The following is a 20,735-nucleotide window of genomic DNA, read 5'->3' on the forward strand; positions in this document are numbered from 1 at the left end:
TACTCCCCAAGGGTAAATTTACCTCTGGTTGAAAACCTTTGTGTTATAGTATACTTTACTTGAGGTAACATCACTTGGAGAAGATGCACATTCCTCCTAGAACTCAGTGTTGGTTAGCTATACCTAGGAGATCTTATTTAAGCCTTGAATGTTATGTGATTTTGAATATTTAGTCTGGGTTGTGGAGAAAAGTATCTTCCTGCCAGGTTATTCTGATAAACTCATGTACAGAGAGACCTTAGACACTGGAGGATAGTGTATAGAAGCCATTCAAACAAACTTGCTGCATGTGTGCCCCTCACTGCAAATGCACCCTCCTGTATAAGCAAAATCCTTCCTCTTCACTGTTGAGATCCCTAGATGCCAGAAGACTTTCTACTGCAATCAAAGCACATGTTCCCATGCGGAAATTTTATAGTAAGCCCCACTCTCCCCAATGGTTTACGTCGACTTGCGCAACTGCCATTGCTCAAAAGCAGCATGCATACCGTAGGTTTATCTGACATAAGTCCAGTTCAAACAGACTGAAGTATATAGAAGCTAGAAATAATGTTAAGAAAGAAATAGCGACAGCTAAGAGAGAATTTACGGAAACCACTAAAAAGCGCATCGAAGCACAAAAACTAGGAACTCAAGACTTCTGGAAAATCTACAACAGTGTAGTAAATAATGGGCAATCAACAATTCCCCCACTAACCAACAATCACGAGGTTGTCTCCTCAGCAACTGACAAGGCTAACATGCTTGCCAGTCGGTTTGCCTCAAACTCCACACTGGACCCTTCCAACCACCCCCTACCTGACTTTCCTTTGCGGACAGACGCCACGCTAGACGATCTGAAAACCACCCCTGCTCAGGTGCATGCTATCATAAAAAACCTTGACACTTCAAAAGCATGTGGACCCGATCTTATCCCAGCTGTGCTATTAAAAAAGTGCTCAGCCGAAGTAGCTCCAGTTCTCTCCAAACTCTACAACAAATGCCTTAATGAAGCTTGCTTTCCGGGCTGTTGGAAAACTGCTTCTGTTGTACCAGTATTCAAGAATTCTGGCGAAAGAACTGACTCATCAAATTATCGCTCCATTAGCCTCCTCCCACTTTTTGCCAAAATATTTGAGACCTTAATTAACCATGCTCTAGTCCGTCACCTTACAGATGCTAAGCTTCTGACTGACAAACAATATGGATTTAGACAAGCCCGTTCCACAGCAGACATCCTAACTGTAATCTCTGAACATATATACCATTCACTGGACAAAGCGGGGGAGGGCAGAGCGGTAGCTCTAGATATATCTAAGGCTTTTGACAGGGTATAGCATGAGGGTCTCCTCAGGAAAATTAGATCATACGGTATCACTGGTAGAATACTAAACATAATTAAATCCTTCTTAGATAAGAGAAAAATCCAGGTTGTCCTCGACGGTCGTACATCTAAACAATATGATATAAATGCGGGGGTGCCCCAGGGTTCTATCCTTGGACCTCTATTGTTCCTAATATTCATAAATGACCTCCCCGACAAAATTGCCTCTGAGATGGGTATATATGCTGATGACACTACACTCTATGGCAGGCACGACAGGAAGACGAATGAACACATTTCTAAAGAAATGGCAGAAACACTAGAGGAAGACCTCCAATCTGTGGTGGAATGGGGATGAAAGTGGTTGGTCGCGTTCAATGCTGCCAAGACTAAACTAGTTTCATTCAATAATTACAAGAAACCCTCTCTACCACCTATAGCAATGGCCAACGACTCTTTATCTGAGAGTACATCTTTCAAACTCCTTGGCCTAACGTTCACAGGAAACATGAGTTGGAACAATTACATTGAAGGCATTGCCAGGGCCGCTGCAAGAAAGGTGGGCTCTCTTTACCGTGCTAGACAACTACTAACACCCGAAATTATCCTGTACCTCTATAAGGCCACCATTCGGCCATGTATGGAGTATTGCTGTCACATATATGGGCTGGTGCATCTGCTACTAGTCTCTCGCTCCTTGACAAGGTTCAAAAGAGAGTCACCAATCTGATAGTCCCTGAACTGGCATCTAAGCTTCAGCCTCTGTCCCATCGACGAAACGTTGCATCCCTCTGCCTTTTCTATAAGTATTTTAGTGGTGAATGCTCTGACGAACTGCAATCACTTGTGCCCTCACGACGTGAGCACCCTCAACAAACCCAACAGGCTGCTAAATCCCATCCCCACACTGTAGAGATCCCTAGATGTAAAAGATCTTTTTACTGCAATAGTTTCTTACCCAGAACCGCTAGATTCTGGAATTCCATTCCAGGTCCCTGCTTCCCCAACAGTACTGACATGCAGAAGTTCAAGTGTAACGTGAACCGACATCTTGCTGCCCAAATCCCTACATAGTACCCCAGTAGTTGTTGCCCCTGATAGTAGCCCCCTACACCAAAGTGGCAATTTGCCTTGTTTGGGGTGAAAATGTAATAAAAAAAAAAATAAAAAAAAAACTTTAATAGCTTCGTTTCTTGAACTGCTTGCCTTGGGAATTTCTCCCATACTCTTTATTCTCTCAACTCAACTGTACTAAGATGCTGCAGAAATTTAAATGTAATCTGAACAAATATCTCATGGCACAACTCCTCACTTCAGATGCCTTTATTAATCTGACCCCTATTCACAATAGCCCCTTACGTCTTAGTGGTAATGTGTCTTGTTTGGGATGAATAGAAGTTTTGTTTTGATTTTTTAAAGTTAACTTTAAAATGAGCAAAAACTAATTTGTGATGTGATTAGAGATAACGAATGGTTGATTTCACCGATTTTGATGAGAATAAAATATGGGAGATTCTCATTCAATCCTGGGCAAAGTTAGGTCTCCCTACCAGTTTATACTACATATCACATAAATAAATTGCATGCCACACTGAAGAAGGCTTGTTAAACTGAAAATTTTGGATTTAAATAAATGGTTTCATTTATTTGAAAAGAAAAAAAAATTTGGTGCTTATGCACTTTTGTTACTGTGCTATTTTTCTTTTTTTTTATAAATAGTATTTTCAAGTTGAATTAAAGTTTTACCATATCTTTTTTTATTAAATTGTTAGGTGAAACTACAGAATAATTAAAAAACACCCTCCCCATGATAAAAATGACTTTCTAAATAATTACATTATTATTTCAGCACGGTAACAAAATTTATCATCATGTAATTTGGTTTCTAATTGATTTTTAATTAATAATTTATTTAAAAAAATATTTTTTTTATTTTACAAAAGAGTCCTCACTTATCAAGGCCCAATGGCCACTCGAGGATAAGGGTTAATAAGTGTATGGTAGTCATTGGGACAACAGTATAGTAATCATTAATAGTGGGAATTTTGTATAATTTGATTATTTAAAGGGATGGCTCAGCAAGAACTTGTTTACATTAGACTTAAAGATGGGCATATTGTAGTCAGCTGGAAAGCTGATCAGTGGACAAAAAAGAAAAAATGTAATGAATAAATTTAAGGTTCAAAGTTCCATTTAAAAACTAATAATTTGCTTAAAAACTCTGGTAGACATTGCACCTCCATCTCTTATATTCACTATTAAATTGCTTGATCAAATATTGTGTTTATGTGTGAATACAAATGAATATGATTTGTAAAATTAAATTTAAAAAATCGATTAATTTATTAACTATTTATTTAATAGTTTATTAAAAAGAAGTCTAAATATTTAAGTTTTAAAATACTAGTTAAAAAATAAGTTAGTAAAACAGATGGCATATAGTTTTGGTTTTTAGATTTTAATCTAATGTATAAAATAATGGTGACATAAGAAATAATTTACTAAAAAATAAACAGCATCCATCTCTAACTCTCAGCTTATCTAATTTATCTTATCTTCTATAAATGAGAGAATCTGTATGAGGACACTTCTCAACCTATATACTCAACATATTGAAATTTGGTATAGAGGATATTTAGACATGTGGTAACTTTTTTAATCAGTTTTCAGTGTTGCTAAGGGGTCAAGATTGAAAAATTGGCATGTGGGAGTCATCAGATTTTTATCTGCTTGTCAACTGTTCCACGAGCGCGCATGCATGAATGTTTCACATTACAGCTTCCTTATGTTGAGAATAAGTAGGTTTGAAAACACTTTTTAAAGACCATGTCAAGCTGGCCTAATTGTTATTCTACTTGACTCACTGTCTTTAGGTTTTGGTTTCGATCTCAGCTCGAGTATTTTTTTTTTACTTACAAGAAATGGACTGTTTAAGAAAGAACAAAATACTCACATGCACATGTCTCAGTTTTTGTATGAATTAAAATATAATATTTATGCATATTTTATGACCGGGCAACGCCAAGCGGCCTGCTAGTAAAAAGTAATGAAAGTTTTTCTGTTAATATGTATGTAGGTTATAGATGTGTAAATCAGGCATTAATTAACATTTCTGTTTTGCCATGAAAACCTGTTGTATATCGAACAATGTTCTTATCTAAAAATGTATTTCAAATAAATTTTCATGGATAAAATATTTAAATCTGTAACTAGATTAAAATTTTTCATATTTATAGAAAAGGAATAGCAGCTATTATTTCCCTAGAAAAAAGTACCCTCATTGCTATTCTTTCACAGCACAAAGCTTTTTCTTATTACATTTTGCTCTCTGCAGCAAATGGAAATACTAATATCAATTTAAAAACTAAAATTAAAAATTAACAAAAAATATTTCTAAAATGGTAAATAAAATGATACATTATTTTATTTATTTTTAATTCATTTGTTCATTTCATATAAATCAGATAATTCTATTGTTGGCATCGGTTTCCCCGATATCTTTCTAGTCAGAATCCTTTCTAGAAAGATATGAGAACTTACAGGAGAGACTGCAAGAAGACTGACAATATCTTAAGTAAAAGTGTTTTTGTGTAACAAACTGGATTCGAACTTGACTCATCCAGGTTGTCAGTTTGTGTTGTTGATCACTAAACCACTATCATTTCTGTTCAATAAAAAGATTAAATTTGAACAATAATTATTCAATGTGAACCTGTTATCCAATACCATATTGATGAGAGAGAAAGAGAGAGAGAGGGGATTATTATGACTGCTCTAGGTGTGTTTGCTTACTTACATTTTGTTGTTTGTGCAAATAGAACTGGGAATTATATTTATGACTAATCAAATATGTTAAATCAAAAAATAAAGATTTAAAACTAAAAATAAAAAAAAAGGATTATTTTATTTAGATTTTCACAATTTAAAAAAGGTAAACCACAATTTAGTTGATCAAACTGTAATTAATTTACAGTCTATTAATATCTGCATATTTTACAAACTGGTTCATCAAATTTAAGACTTAAAAAAAGAAGTATTTATAGGAAATGTATTCATTCTTTTGCGTACTGTTATCCTTATCTTCATAGTTGTTGTTTCATCACGTTTCGGCCAACTCATCCTCTGACCTCCTTCAGGTGATAGGAGTGATGAGTATTGTAAATGTATCCTCAATAATTTCTGCCTTTCATAGGTGTTGTTGTCTTACCATATTTTGGCCAACTAATTTTCTGGCCTGTTATAACCACTATCTTCAGACAACGCTTACCTGGAACCGTAAAGATTCAACGCCTCTATCCAATACCATATTGATGAGAAAGAGAGAGAGACATTATTATGAGGATACAGTTACAAGACTCAGCATTCCAAACCTGTCGAGAGTAATCACCTGAAGAAGGCCAGAGGATGTATTGGCTGAAACATGATGAAACAAATGAAGATGAGAATAACAGTCCACAAAAGATTGAGTACACAAATTATGAAGCCTCATTTCAAAGGATTCCAAAAACATAAATAAAATAAAATATATATATATATATATATATATATATATATATATATATATATATATATATATATATATATGTATATATAGGAATTACATGTCAACACTTTGTAAGGTATCCAACCAATTTTATTATAAAATCGATTTTTATTTTTAATAACTACCCAACCCAACAAGATTTGGGCATTGAGCATACTTGATTGTCGTGCATATCGCAGGGCAGAAACCAGCAATGACAATGGTTCAAATCATGTCATGGTGCATGCAAAACTACACGTACAACTAAAGGCAAATCAGAAGACTCATTGGCTATCAAATCTTTTGGGGGCATCAGCGAAATAATTCTTCATCCACAAGGTGAACAAATCACAAACTTTGACGAACGCCTGCAACGTTAAAGTGATCATTTTGCCTCACTGCTTAACCACTCCAACCAAACCCACCAACCATGCCAGATCACTGCTGTCCTTTCTGATGCTTACAACTGTGTTATCACCCTTCCTACAACTGATGAAGTCCTGAATGCCATCAAAAAGCTGAAAAACAATAAAGCAGCTGGTGAAGATAGTCTTCCATCTGAAATCTTCAAACACTCTTCAAATGTCCTGGTCCGCATTTGGGAAAACAAAAATCTTCCTCAAGATTTGAGCGACGCTGTCCTGTTTCCCTTCTTCAAGAAAGAAGATAAACGTATTTGCAGTAATTATCACAGCATCAACCTTATCGATATCAGCGCAAAAATCTTTGCCATCATCTCATTAAAGCAGTTTCAGCAACAAAGACACACACGTACAAGGCCCAACCAATGTGGATTCCGCCCAGGCCATGGTTGTATTGACCAGATATTTACTTTCTGAAGAGTGCTTGAACAGCGCTGGAGCTACCAACAGAAAACCATCCTCTGCTTCATTGACTTTGCTGCTGCTTTTGACACTGTTGATCATGCACTGGATAAAGCAAGGGAGGCTGAGGCAGTAGCCCTAGATATATCTAAGATTTTTGACAGGGTATGGCACGAAGGTCTTTTCAGGAAAATCAGATCCTATGCTATTACTGGACGAATATTTAACATAATTAAATCCTTTTTAAATAAGAGAAGAATCCAGGTTGTCCTTGATGGTCGTACATCAAAACCATATGATATAAATGCGGGTGTACCTCAGGGGTCAATCCTTGGACCTTTATTCCTGATATTCATAAATGACCTCCCTGATAAAATTGTTTCTGAGATGGGTATATTTGCTGATGACACCACGCTCTATAACAGACATGAGGGGAAAACGAATAAACACATATCTAAGGCAATGGTGGAAACCCAAGAGGAAGACCTCTAGTCTAGTGGAATGAGGACAAAAATGGATGGTTATATTCAACGCTGCCAAGACTAAGCTTCTTTCTTTTAATAACTACAAGAAACCTGCTCAATCACTAATAGCCATGGCTAATGACACATTACCTGAAAGTACTTTGTTCAAAGTCCTTGGCTTAACATTCACTGGGAACATGAGTTGGAATAGATACATTGAGGGCATTGCCAAGACAAGACATTGCTGCAAAGAAGGTGGGCTCTCTCTACCATGCTAGAAAGTTACTTATGCCTGAGAGTATTCTCTACCTCTACAAGGCCACCATTCACTCATGCATGGAGCATTGGTACCACATTTGAGCTGGTGCATCTGCTATTAGTCTCTCCCTCTTCGACTGGGTTCAAAAGAGAGTCGCCAACCTAATAGGTCCTGCACTATCACCTAGGCTTTAACCACTGTCCTATTGAAATATTGCATCCGTCTGTTTTATAAGTATTTTAATGGTAGGTCCTCTGATGAACTACAAGCCCTTGTCTCTCCTCGATATAACTACCCCGACAAACCCAACAAGCAGCAAAATCCCACTCCTACATAGAGATCACTAGATGTAAGAAAGCCTTCTTCTATAATAGTTTCTTACCTAGGACTGCTAGACTTAGGAATCCCCTTCCGGATTCCGGATTCCCAGACTGTATTGACATGCAGAAGTTCAAGTGTAATATAAACAGACATCTTGCTGCTCAACTCCCTACATAGTATCCCTGAAAATTATGCCCCAGATGGTAGTCCTCTACATCAAAATGGCATTATGCCTTGTTTGGGGTGAAAATGCAAAAAAAAAAATGATTTAAAAAGAAAATCATAATTTAAAAGTTAAATTTTAAAGAAATATTAAACGAAAGCAAGAATATTAGTGGTTTTTAAGATATCTATCTTTGGATTCTTTAAAAAAATAAAATAAAAATATACATTCAAAAATGGAGATACTGCTAATTAATACTAAAGTTTTTAATCATTTTATGTTTATTTATGAAGATTAAAATTTATATTTATGAGGTCCCTTCAATAAGTTTCCAAACTTTTTTTTTACAGGCATTTAAAATTGTTGTAGACTTTGTTGGATTATGGCTTATAACTGAGCATTCAAATCAAATTGTTTACTTTCACTAAAAAAGGGTTAATATTTTTCAGGGTAATTCAAAATTGCTGCTATGAAAAGCAAAATCAACATAGAATTATTTTAATACACAAAAATAATAAAATGATTGATTTACTTAATAGTTGGGTTATGAAAAATGTCTTTAAAAATGTTGGATATTCATCCAACTTTTAAGACAAAAAAAACAAAACAAATGAATCTGTTTATTTCATACACTGACAATGTTTTCCCTGACTGGTTTCTAAATTTCATGACAATTTCTCATAGAAATAGTGTATTGAGCTTTTTTTATTTTTATTTGCTCAAAACTATTAAAATATGTCATATAGATTATTATTTGTTAATGCATGTGAAAGGATATTCATTGCTGAACAAAATGGTGGTATTTTGAGGGATTAAAGTGGTTTAGCTTTTAAAATATGCTTATTTTAGTAGAACTACCTTGAAATCTGTGATTATCTAAAGTGTTTTATAGTCAATGGCTATTGCTAAAATAACAATTGAATAAAATTCCATGTAAACCTGAAATATTTGAATTTTCAAATGGAATCTTCTGCACATACTTCTAACAACCATTTAAGATATTCTGGAAATATTTGTTAATTAATGTCTAATATCTATGGTTAGAATTACGAGATGCCTTCAGCAGTTTCCTGACATTTAAAATTATCATAGATACTTGAAAATTCAGTACGTTATTGCTATCCATCTTAGAGATGACTAACCAGTTTTTATGATTTCAGGTTCAAATGAACAGCTACAGCAGGAACTGGAATAAACCCTACTAAAGCCTGATTGTCTAATCTGGTAAATTTCAAAAATGCAATCTGAACGTGAGGACATATCAGAAGAATGATATCCAATAAAATTCTGTTTTAAACTTGGAAAAAATGCCACAGAAACATATAGAATGCTTAAGACTGTTTTTTAATCGTCTTGCATGAATCAAACATCAGTTTTTGAGTGCATTAAGAAATTCAAGGAGACAGGGAATCTGAAGAATGATGAGAGGTGTGGGAGGAGTAAGGAAGTCAGAACATCAGAATTTCATTAATAAGGACCGTCGTGTGTTTATAGAGATAATAAGTGCATAGTTTGCTGTCTGTGGAAACAGTACACACAATTATTCGCGAGGAATTGAAGATGCAGAAGATTTGGCAAAGTTAGTTCCAAGGGTGCTCCATCCTATTTGACGAAGATAGGCATCAAGGCATTTCCTCACCCTCCCTGTAGTCTAGACCTTGCTCTCTGTGACTTTTGGTTATTCCTTAAGCTTAAGGAAAACCTTAGAAGCAGACAATTGAGGAGATGAAAGAGGCTGTGACAAGGGTCATTGACACGCTCACACAAGAGGACTTCCATGGGGCCTTCCAAAAGTTGTTGGAGCAGGACAAATGCATTGCGGCCAGAGGAAATTACTTCAAAAGAGACTAGAGTAGTGTATACGCCCAGTCTGTTATATCCAAAGTAGCTGATCAGTGGCTTGGTTCCCACCAGTTTTGGCAAATAACAAATAGGATCCTGAACAGAAGTGTGCATTCTATCCCAACCATTATCAATGGACCAGAGGTCATCTCGTCAGCATCAGACAAGGCCAAACTATTTGCAAAGAACTTTGCAGCTAATTCTACCCTATGCAACGAAGGCCATCAACTCCCCATATTTCCTCTTATAACACAGAACACGCTAGGTAATATACGAATATCTGTGCATGAGGTCGCCAAGCTAATCAAGAACCTTGATTCCAGTAAAGCTACTGGCCCTGAGGGCATCCCAATTATAGTGTTAAAAAAGCTTCAACCAGAACTTGCTCCCATACTTACGAAACTGTTTAAGCGTTGCCTTAAGGAGAAGTGCTTTCCAATACCCTGGAAAACCTCATCAGTTTGCCCTGTATTTAAGAATTCAGGTGATAAGTCATCTCCCTTTCAGTACAGACCAATAAGTCTCCTCTGTGTTATGAGTAAGTTGCTGGAATCCATATTAAATAGAGAAATAGTCAACCACCTCAGCAGAAATAACCTTATTAGTGACACACAATATGGTTTCCGTTCTGCAAGACCTACCGCAGATGTGCTAACGGTTATATCTCACAGGATTAGTGAATCCCTTGACAAAGGCTTCCTTTCTAGGGCAATTGCTCTTGACATATCAAAGGCCTTCGATAAGGTATGGCATAAGGGCCTACTACACAAGATTTCCAGCTACGGTATAACTGGAAATGTTTTCTCAATCATTAAATCATTTCTCTCCGATAGGCTCATAAGAGTAGTGGTCGATGGACAAAAATCAGAGGTCTGCAGTATTAATGCTGGGGTCCCTCAAGGGTCAATCCTGGGCTCAACTCTCTTCCTGATCTACATCAATGACCTCCCTAAACACATACTTAAATCATTCGTTGACATCTATGCTGATTACACGACCATCTACGGCAACACATCAAAGGCTGTAAATGACAAAGTTCTCTCTGATTCTCTCTCCTCTGATCTTGAGCGCGTGGTTCAGTGGGGGAAGACGTGGCTGGTTACCTTTAATGCATCTAAAACCAAACTCCTATCTTTACATCATCAATGCTCTGATCCCCATCTGGCATCAATTGAAATGGATGGCTCTCGTTTAGGAGAAGGCACATATTTTGACAAGCTTCTGGGTTTTTCCTTTACTCCTGATCTGAAATGGAACACGTACATCAAGTCTTTTGCCAAGGTCGCTGGAAAGATGGTGGGATCCTTCTACCGCTCCAGAAGATATCTCACTACTGATGCAATTCTCTATCTATATAAAAGCCAAGGAATACTGTTGCCACATCTGGACAGGAGCTGCTAGAAAGGACTTGTCCTGCCTTAGGAGATGTCCTTTTCTCTTCCCTGCAACCTCTATCTCACAGAAGAGATGTTGCGAGTTTGTCTATGATGTATCGTTACTTTCATGGAAAGTGTTCGACTGAGCTTAAGTCTATGGTCCCCCCTCACCAAACTTTCATAAGAAACACCCGTCTAGCTGAAAACACTATCAATAATTCCCCCCACTCTTTATCTGTGCCTAAACCTAAACGTAGATTCCATGAACAAAGCTTCTTTCTTAGAACTGCACACCTGTGGTATTGTCTTCCGTTTTCCTGCTTTCCAGCTGACTACAATATTGTTGTCTTCAAGTCTAATGTAAATAAGTTCTTGATGAGCCGTTCCATATAAGTTATCAAATTTACCGAATTTTCATTACTAATGATTACTATATTGTCCAATTTCTACTGTACACTCTTTAACCCTTATCCTTGAGTGGCCTCTTGGCCTTGATAATGTGGTGATTCCTGTGTAAAAAAAAAAAAAAAAAAATATATGTAGACAAATTAATGAATGAAAAAGCATAAAACAAACCAACTATTTTCCTATTTTCTAAATAAATTAATTTTTTTTTTGATAATTATTTTAGTTTTCTTTTTAATTAAAATATGCACCAATCTTTTGAATTCTGAAGGAAAACATTTTTCAAAGTAGAAAATGCTGCGAATAAATGACTCTTAATAAAATAATTAATTAGAAAGTTACTGGTCGTCCCAGCCACCCGTGAGCAATTAATTATTTAAAAACGTTTTTTTTTCTATATGCTAAAGCTATTATTAGTATAAAGAACACCACTCCTTTAATTAATTTTTTTTTTTTTTTTATGTGGGAGTCACCCCTTATCAAGGCCCAAAAGCCACTTTAAGATAAGGGTTAATGAGTGTATGGTAGTCAATTAAATGTGATGATTGTATGTTTGAAAGGAAAGTTAAAAAAATATATATATAAAAAATTTTTTTTTCTTTTTTTTTTTAGTTCTAAATAAATTTGTTTACTGTTTCGGAATTTTTAGATGAGGATTAGATTTGAATTATTCGCATTATTCTTCCCATCTTGGTTGTTCATCACAAAAAAACAAAAATAAAAAAACATCTGTATGATATACGTGTCTGTGACAAAATGAAAATATCATATTCCAAAATTATATAAATTGATCAAGTAGTTTTATTTTTATAAAGAAAATCAATTAATGGGAATTTGTAGGCATTAAAATATAATTCTTGCAAGTTTGAACTATTGAGCTATCTTCTTTTATTTTTGCTTTTTTACAGTTGTTTTCAGAATGGCAGACCAGATAGTCATAAAATTTTCCTCTCTGAAAATAAAACTACTTAATCAATTTGTGATTTTTAGAATATGATATCGTTTCATCATAGATACATACACCAATAAAGAGTTTTCTTTATTTTTGTGTTTTAATATATTGGGAATTCTGTCCAAGAACCAGTTTCAGATGAGGATGGTTGAAGATTACATGAAACAAAACATGAATATAGCGACCAAGATGAGAATAGTAGTCGAAATAATACAAATTAATTTAATTGCAAGAAAAACAAATGAATTTATAAAAAAAGTGTTAGAAGGTTTTCACAATGCAAGAAATGCAAATTTGCTGGTGTTGAGAAGAGAAGACAATAGCAATGTGATGATTCCAATATCTTTCCCAATTCTGATACACTTACTGAGTTTGATCCTTTTAAATCTCTAATATATAGCTATAGATTTTTTTTTTTGGATTAGTTTAATTTAAAAACCAATGTAATATGTGAAGACTCAATCGTCAGTGTGGATGATGATACTAAGAATACAATTGCAATTTACTTAAGACTCCTACCCAATCATGACTTAAATAAAAGGTTCTATTTAAAATTCTCTGCAGATTCTGCAGTGATAAAGCAGAGTACAACAGAAAGATTCCCAAATTTGACAAGATACGCCTGAAGAAGGTTGAAGGTTACATTGGCCGAAACATTGTGAGAATAATACTCAAGAGGAGAACAGTAGTTCAAATAATCTAAATAATACAAATTATCAATCCTCATCTCAAAAATTCAGAAATATAATTATAATATTAATATTAATTTTTATCAAATGAAAAAAAATAGTTGATTATTAGTACATTAATAAAACCCATTAATTAGAATTTGAAATGTGAATCTCTTCTTTATCTTAAAAAACAATTTTAAAAAACCTGAAAAAAAATCGCATTCTTTTGCTCTGTTATCTATTTTACAAATCTTCAAATTTTTCCATCTTCTCTCATGAATTTCTCAATTATTACTTATACAATTTCTATCACGGGTACTTGTAGGACGCCTCCTCAAGTAAGAGGTCTCGTGTGAAAACCGAACGAATGCAGGAATTTGAAAAGTCCCAGGAAGACAATGTCACTCAGAAGCTGTTGAAGTGTCCGAAAGATGGTTGTGACAAAGTTTTTACCAGCGTTCCTGGATTACGCTATCACACCAAGACACACGTTGACCCAGACAGGCGATTCATTTGTGAAAAATGTGACAAGAGCTTCAAAAGGTGAGTTCTTTTTTCGTTTATATTTTTTTGAAGTACGTCAATGATATATTTTCAAATGTTTTGCTGTGTTCTTGTAAGTCTATTAAAATATCTATCTACATGTCGGTTGATTTGAATTATGTAACTTGTTGGCAACCGTCCATCTCCGGAGATGATGGTGTAGCAGTGGAGCTACATAGCCTGAGCAGGGTTAGGGTTAGAGGATAGTTGTTGCCCATGTAGCAGTCTAATCCCCCCTACAAAGTCAGAAGATCCAAGGAAAGTCGATACAGCTCAGCTCTTACTGTGCCGCAAGAGTTGCCGCCTTAAGGATTCCGTCTCCAGATTTCCTCTTGGGGTTTACTCACTTAGCCTTTCTCCTGATGGAGGTAATCCCGCAAGGCAGTGGAGGTTTTGAATCAGAGTTACCTTCTCATAGGTGAGTTATCATCCAAAGTTGACAGACCACACCTGCCTTAAGTGACTGGTTTTAAGGTGCCAATGGACCGCCTTTGCCTCTTCTCTCAGCTAGTATAATATTCTAGCACACAGATATATATATATATATATATATATATATATATATATATATATATATACACACACACACACACACAGATATGACAGAAAAGAATAAACACCCATAGAAACAGTTTATTTCTATAAACATATAATTTATAGAAGAAAATCAAAAATAAATGGTCACAAATTTAATAACTAATACTTGGTTGATATTTCTTTTGCCTTTTTTTAATGCTACAATCCTTCTAGGCATAGCATTGATCAGTTGACGAATTATCACCTTGAGGAATATCTTGCTATGTTTGACGTAATAATGCTAAAATTTCAGGCTTAAAAGATGGCTTCCTTTTCTTTTTGCCAAGGTTCAGGTCTAATATACCCCAAAGGTTTTCAATTGGGTTCATCTCCGGGGACTGATTTGGCCATGGAAGTTTATTAATTCCATTTTAGTTCAACCAATGTTGTGTCGCCTTAGCAGAGTGACAAGGAGCTCCGTCTTCCATAAATAAGGAGTTAACTTGGTAAATTGGTAGGAGTCCTTTATGTAATATTGAAACATATTTAGCAGAATTGATTTTTACTTCACACTCCATCAGCAGCTGAGCGAACATCACTCCAAATTGCACCCCATACTATAACTGAGAAACCCCCATATTTCAGCATTGGTTGCAGTCTTTTTAAGTCAAACTCTTGCTGAGTGAGCGTCCGTACCCATACCCTTCCACTGTCGGGAACTAATGTAAATCGTGACTCATCAGGGAAAATGACATTGGTCCAAAAGTTCATAGGTCTCTTCACCATCTCACGAGACCAATCTTTTCTGCGCTTGATATTGGCAGGACAAAGAAGAGGTTTTCTTTCTCACAGCTCTACCATAGTAACCCAGCTTGTGAAGATACCTGACAGCTGTTCTGAGACTGACACTAGCTTGTGTTGCAATGTCAGAAGCTTTGCACTGAGGATCCTCTCCAACATTTTTTTTTCACAAGATGCAAAGTTCTTTCAAATGGCCAGGGGTGACCTGGATGAGGTTTTGTCTTCTCTTGTAAATTGTATGATCACTCTATTAACAGTAGAAAAGGGTTTTGAAAGATTTCCTGCTATTTTGTCTTGACTTAGACCACTTTCATGTTGACCCACGATTCGTCCTTGCAGAAATTCTGATAATTCTGATGCTCATTTAGTTCATGACATGCTTCTATGTTGCTATGTTTTTTAATGAGATACTCTAAGTTTTTCAGCACTATTCTTATCTGTAAATATAAATAAGCATATTTTAATCTTAGGAAAAATATTTATTATTTATCTTAGTGCCTATGTTTTCTGTCATGTCTGTATATATATATATATATATATATATATATATATATATATATATATATATATATATATATATATATATATATATTATAAGTGATCTTGCTGGTATGTGTGCAAAAATTCTCTACTAAACTCCTCTGAATTTTTTAACTACAGGCTTGAAACTTGATACATAAGGTATTTGGACCTGTACACTTTTAATTTGGTTTTTATCTAATTGAAATAGCTGTTAAGAGATTATAATAGAAAACAAATCAGTTGACTAAAGCAGAGTATGTCAAATAAAATATCGCTCTTGCTGTTACTTTTGCACACGTGTAAAATTAAATATTCATAGCTTAAAGTCGCTTAATTTTTAATCTTTCATCAGCACTAAGATCTACTGGAGTGGTAGAATGATCCCACCATTTTTCCAGCATCTCAGATCAGGAGTAAACGTCAGGTCTAGAAGCTTGTCAAAACATGGAGCCTCCCCTAGATGAGAGCCATCCATTTCAATTAATGCCAGATGGGGATCAGAGCGTTGATGATGTAAAGATAGGAACTTGGTTTTAGATGCATTAAAAATAACCAGCCACCTCTTCCCCCACTGTACCACGCGCTCTAGATCAGAGAAGAGAGAATCAGAGAGAACTTTGTAATTTACAGCCTTTGATGTGTTGCCATAGATGGTCGTGTCATCAGCATAGATGTCAACGAATGATTTAAGTATGATCATATGGTATCACTGTAATTAAATCCTTCTTAAGTAAGAGAAAAATCTAGGTTGTCCTCGACTGTCATCTAAACAATATGATATAAATGCGGTAGTACCTCAGTGGTCTATCCTTGGACCTTTATTATTCCTGATATTCATAAATGACCTCCCTGATAAAGTTGTTTCTCAGATGGGTATATTTGCTGATGACACCACTCTCTATAACAGGCACGAGAGGAAAACAAATGAACACATATCTAAGGAAATGGCAGAAACACTAGCGGATGACCTCCAATTTGTAGTGGGGGGGACAGAAGTGGATGATCACATTCAATGCTGTCAAGACTAAGCTTCTTCTCTACCACCAATAACAATGGCGAAGAACACATTACCTGAATGTACTTCCTTTAAACTCCTCGGCTAACGTTTACAGGGAACATGAACTGGGAAAGATACGTTGAGAGCGTTGCCAAGGCTGCTGCGAAGAAGGTGGACTCTCTCTACCGTGCTAGAAAGCTACTTACGCCTGAAAGTATCCTGTACCTCTATAAGGCCACCATTTGCTCATGTATGGAGTATTGCTGTCACATTTGGGCTGATGCATCTGCTAATTGTCTCTCACTCCTGGACAGGGTTCAAAAGAGAGTCGCCAACTTAATAGGTCCTGAACTGTCATCTAAGCTTCACCCTTTGTCCCATCAACGAAATGTTGCATCCCTCTGCCTGTTCTACAAGTACTTTAATGGTGAATGCTCTGACAAACTACATGCACTTGTTTGGGGTGAAAATTGAATTTAAAAAAATAAATAAAAAATTTGGATGTAAACAAAATTTAACCCTTTCTCTTTATAAAAACTCAATTCTTTACTTGTGCCATTAATAGTTTTTTTTTTTCTAGTTACGTTACTACTTTTAGTGACAGACAATTTATTTTTCAATGTTGATGTTTTGTTGCTACATATGGACAGGAGCTGCTAGAAGCAGCTTATTCTGTCTTGACAGAGTTCAAATTAGACTTTGTAGCCTAGTGGGGGATACCCTTTTCTCTTCCCTGCAGAAGAGACGTTGCGAGCCTGTCTCTGCTTTATCGTTATTTTCATGGCAAGTACTCGTCTCAGTTCCAATCCATGGTCCCCTCTTGCCAAACTTTCATAAAAAAACACTTGTCTAGCTGAAACCACTATCAATAATTTCCCTCACCTTTTATCTGTGCCTGAACCTAACCGTGGATTTCATAAACAAAGCTTCTCTCTTAGAACTGCATGAGTATGGAACTTTGTTCCGTTTGGCTGTTTTCCAGCTGACTACAATATGGTTGTCTTCAAGTCCAACATAGACAAGTTCTTGATATAAGTAATCCTCTTAAGTAATCTAAGTTACCAAATTTTCACACTCATTAACCTTTATCCTCGAGTGGCCGCCAGGCCTTGATAAGTGGTGACTCCTTAGTAAAAAAAAAATACAAATCAATATTGTCTTTATGCATATAAAGATAGTTGCATCTTAAGAAAAGCATCACTCCTCAACATGGTGGGCTTAATATAAGATTTTTTAAGTTATTTAAAAAAAGAATTAGAAGTTGAAAACTTTATTGAATGAAATTTTTACTCTGTTACTAAATGGTGTTTCAGTTTTTTACATGGTTTGATGGTTTTATTTTATTGATTTACTATTTTAAAAATATTGCACATAATTTCTACAATGCTACGAATGATATTAAGAAGATTCAATGTGTTAGCTGTTGAAATGAAGTTATATGAACGAAGTTGTGCTTTTATATCATTTCTGTACATTTTCTGAGAGTTGGATTTTGTCCAATGTTTAGGCTGGCTTGATCTGATCATTATTAGTGTCATTATGATAAATTTTCATTTAGCACAAGATGACATTTGTAAGGATTTTTCACTTGTCCAAAGCATTTTTAAGCATTCTGAAATGTTACTGCTCACTATTATTGTTGATCCCCTGATTTATCGGAGAGGGACCTATGTTTTCAGTGGCTTCCGTGCGTCCGTTAGTCCGGACTGTTGCCAGATAACCATCCATTAGTTTTTCCTGAAATTTTGCCACAAATTGTATTTCATTAAATAGATGTGCACAGTAAAATAAAATTTTTTTACAAAAATTCCCGTTGCACCCCCAGGGGCTCAAAAGAGGTAAAAAGTTGCTCCAAAATGGCCCAAAATGACACATTTTGCCCCATAACTTTTGATCCATTCATTAAATTTTTTTAAAACTTGGCCAAAATGTGGAGCCCATTGTTCTTAATATAAATCCAGTATGGGTGACCTTGGCCAAATTCTGGATCGCATCCCTAGGGACTTTCAGTACTAAAAACGCCTTTTTTTTTTGGCTCTTTTTTCATATTTCTCAACAAAAACTTGATATATCTGACTATATAGTGGTTTTTCATGGTGGTCAACTCAAATATACATGTATTACGGCCTGAAACTGCACCGTTATTCATTTACACTGGGATTCGGCATCCTCAGAGGCTCAAAAGAGGTAAAAAATGCCCCAAAATGGCCAAAAATGACACTTTTTGCCCCATAGCGTTTGATCCCTCCATTAGATTTTCCTGAAACTTGGCCAAAATGTGGAGGCCATTGTTCTTAATATAAATTAAGTATGTGTGACCCTGATAAAATTCTGGTTTGCATCCCTCTGGGACTTTTATGGCTAAAACACATGCCTTTTTGGAGCTCTTTTTTCATATTACTCAAAAACTTGATATATATGTCTATATAGTGGTTTTCCATTGTGCTGAATTCAAATATACATGTCTTAAGGTGTGAAACTGCATCGTTTGTCCATTTTCACTTTTACAATTGATTTTTCAAGTGTTCAGCCATTGTGCTTATTGGTCCTTGCAGACAATTTTAATTTAAAATTTCATCCAAATTCCCGAGTTTGACAAAATATACCTGAAGAAGGTTGAAAGTTACTGGTGTTTAACCGTTTCTTCAAAGATCTAAGAATCTTGAACAATCTTGTGAAGAATAATTAGAAGGATATAATGAACTATAATTAATATAATGAAGGAATAATTAAAGGATAAATCTATTTATGACTAAAACTTTGTGGATCTTGCTTGTTTGCTTGTCCCTGTAATCAGTGTTATATATTTGCTGCGGCCCGTCATTCAGAATGCGCTTTTCGATCTTTAAATTGTTAAATTTATTTTTGTCAATGGTCATATATACACACTGATAGCGAGTAAAAAAAAAAAAAAAAGCTTGTTCTCTCTCTGACCAACACACTACTTTCTGTTTGTCGATTTATATAGACATTTTTTCCCTTTGGAATGTTTAATATTTCCCATTGTCTACTGCCTCAAATCCTTTGACCAATATCCTCTCACATATTTCTGAGTTAAATTATGCATTCCAACAATGGTGAAAAGTCCTGCATTCCTCACATGGAATCAATCTGCGTATGTGCAACCCATCGAATGCCTCTCTCCTCGGGGTCACTCAGTAGGTGACATCATCCATTAAAGCAAGTGGGGATAACCGTGCACAGTGGATGATGTTACTAAAAGACGATGTAATTTATTAAAACAGAGGAATCAAGATAACTGTACACAGAGAATAATATCACAAAATGATGATGTCATCACTCAAACAAGAGTAAGATTCCTTTAAGATGTTTTATATAAACAACTTTTAAATTAAGGTGACATTCATCCAGGATGGGTTGAGTCAGCTCCTCCCATATAACACACAGCATCTCAGATGAACACAGACCATGCATGACAATCAGTGATGAGCAGCCAGTCCTAGGACCAATGGTGAACACTGTAGACCTGTGGACCAGAGCTAAGTTGGAGGTCAGCTTTGATGGTGTGTAACAACGCCTTCAGCTGGCTTTCTGGGCATCTTTGCCAACCTGGAGCTATAGATTTGTGGATGAACTAGTGGGTCTGAAATTATTGACTCGAAGGACTACTAAACCCAAAGGTGTTTGATGGTGTTATTTGTTGTCTTGCCTGCTTGTCACTATGCATATGTTTCATCTGTACATGAATACTTTAGAGGAGGGGGCACTGAATAAAGTAAATAATTAAGAGCAAGAAAAAAATAAACACAGAGAGAGAGAGAGAGAGAGAGAGAGAGAGATTAATATAAAACAAAGTCTAATATTCGTTCACACATGCATATGTTCTTCCTTTTTTATATTTAGTGTTTTCTTGACAGTCATTTTATAGAATCACTCCCGTCTCTAAATCAGACTTTTTTACATATTTCTTAATTTTTTCTTTTCATTTGTTTTTCTTACACACGTTCTTCATTTTGTTTTTTCCTTTTGGTGACATGATTAGCTAATTAAAGTTCCACCATAAGTCGCCCCTTCCCCCCACAAAAAAATGCAACTTGACTTTTACACCGTAAGGTCTGTGTTTACTTCAGACGGACAGGAAGAAAAAATATAATTAATTTTCTTATTGATTTATTGATTTTTTTCTTTTCTTTTCTGAATTTGTTAAAATTGACTTTCTACAGTCCTATGTTTTTCTTAAGTACAACACTAAGCTTAAGTCCAGATTAGCAATTAAATTTCCCCCATAAGTCC

General features: G+C 35.5%; 1 protein-coding gene across 4 annotated transcripts in view; it reads left to right on the plus strand.

The window, feature by feature from the left end:
* The window catches only part of LOC145287754 (uncharacterized), a 144,240-nt gene that overhangs the window by 22,173 nt on the left and 101,332 nt on the right, over positions 1 to 20,735 (plus strand). For all 4 annotated transcript variants that reach the window (XM_080136343.1, XM_080136505.1, XM_080135925.1 and 1 more), the window contains exon 2: positions 13,428 to 13,645. In XM_080136343.1, the coding sequence (XP_079992469.1) occupies positions 13,428 to 13,645 (218 nt within the window). The remainder of the gene's footprint in view (positions 1 to 13,427; positions 13,646 to 20,735) is intronic.

The sequence above is a fragment of the Euprymna scolopes genome, chromosome 1 (assembly GCF_053919585.1).
Source record: "Euprymna scolopes isolate OS-2025 chromosome 1, ASM5391958v1, whole genome shotgun sequence".
Taxonomy (NCBI): Eukaryota; Metazoa; Mollusca; class Cephalopoda; order Sepiida; family Sepiolidae; genus Euprymna; species Euprymna scolopes.